The sequence below is a fragment of the Nestor notabilis genome, unplaced genomic scaffold, assembly GCF_000696875.1.
Source record: "Nestor notabilis isolate BGI_N333 unplaced genomic scaffold, ASM69687v1 scaffold25382, whole genome shotgun sequence".
NCBI classification, from domain to species: domain Eukaryota; kingdom Metazoa; phylum Chordata; class Aves; order Psittaciformes; family Psittacidae; genus Nestor; species Nestor notabilis.
In genome coordinates, this window is record NW_009920054.1 from 1 (window position 1) to 217 (window position 217).

Below are 217 nucleotides of genomic sequence, written 5' to 3' on the forward strand. Positions count from 1 at the left end.
GAACAGGCAGTTCTGCTCCTACAAGATCACGTGAGTTTTGGGGGGACAGGGTAAGATGGAGCCCAGAGGTCCTGCTCTGCCAGGGGTGCTTCAGGGGCAGAGGAGCAGGAGGGACACATTTGGGTGCCTCTCTGGCATAGAATCACAGAATGGTTTGGGTTGGAAAGGACCTTTAGATCGTCCAGTTCCAAACCCCCGCCATGGGCACGGGCACCTC

General features: G+C 57.1%; 1 protein-coding gene across 1 annotated transcript in view; it reads left to right on the forward strand.

Moving 5' to 3' along the window:
* Positions 1-4: 4 nt before the first annotated feature.
* Positions 5-217, forward strand: part of MAK16 (MAK16 homolog (S. cerevisiae)) — a gene marked incomplete at its 5' end in the record, with an annotated part of 2547 nt that continues 2334 nt past the window's right edge. The window contains one exon of the mRNA XM_010010515.1: positions 5-30. Coding sequence (XP_010008817.1) covers positions 5-30 — 26 coding nt within the window. The remainder of the gene's footprint in view (positions 31-217) is intronic.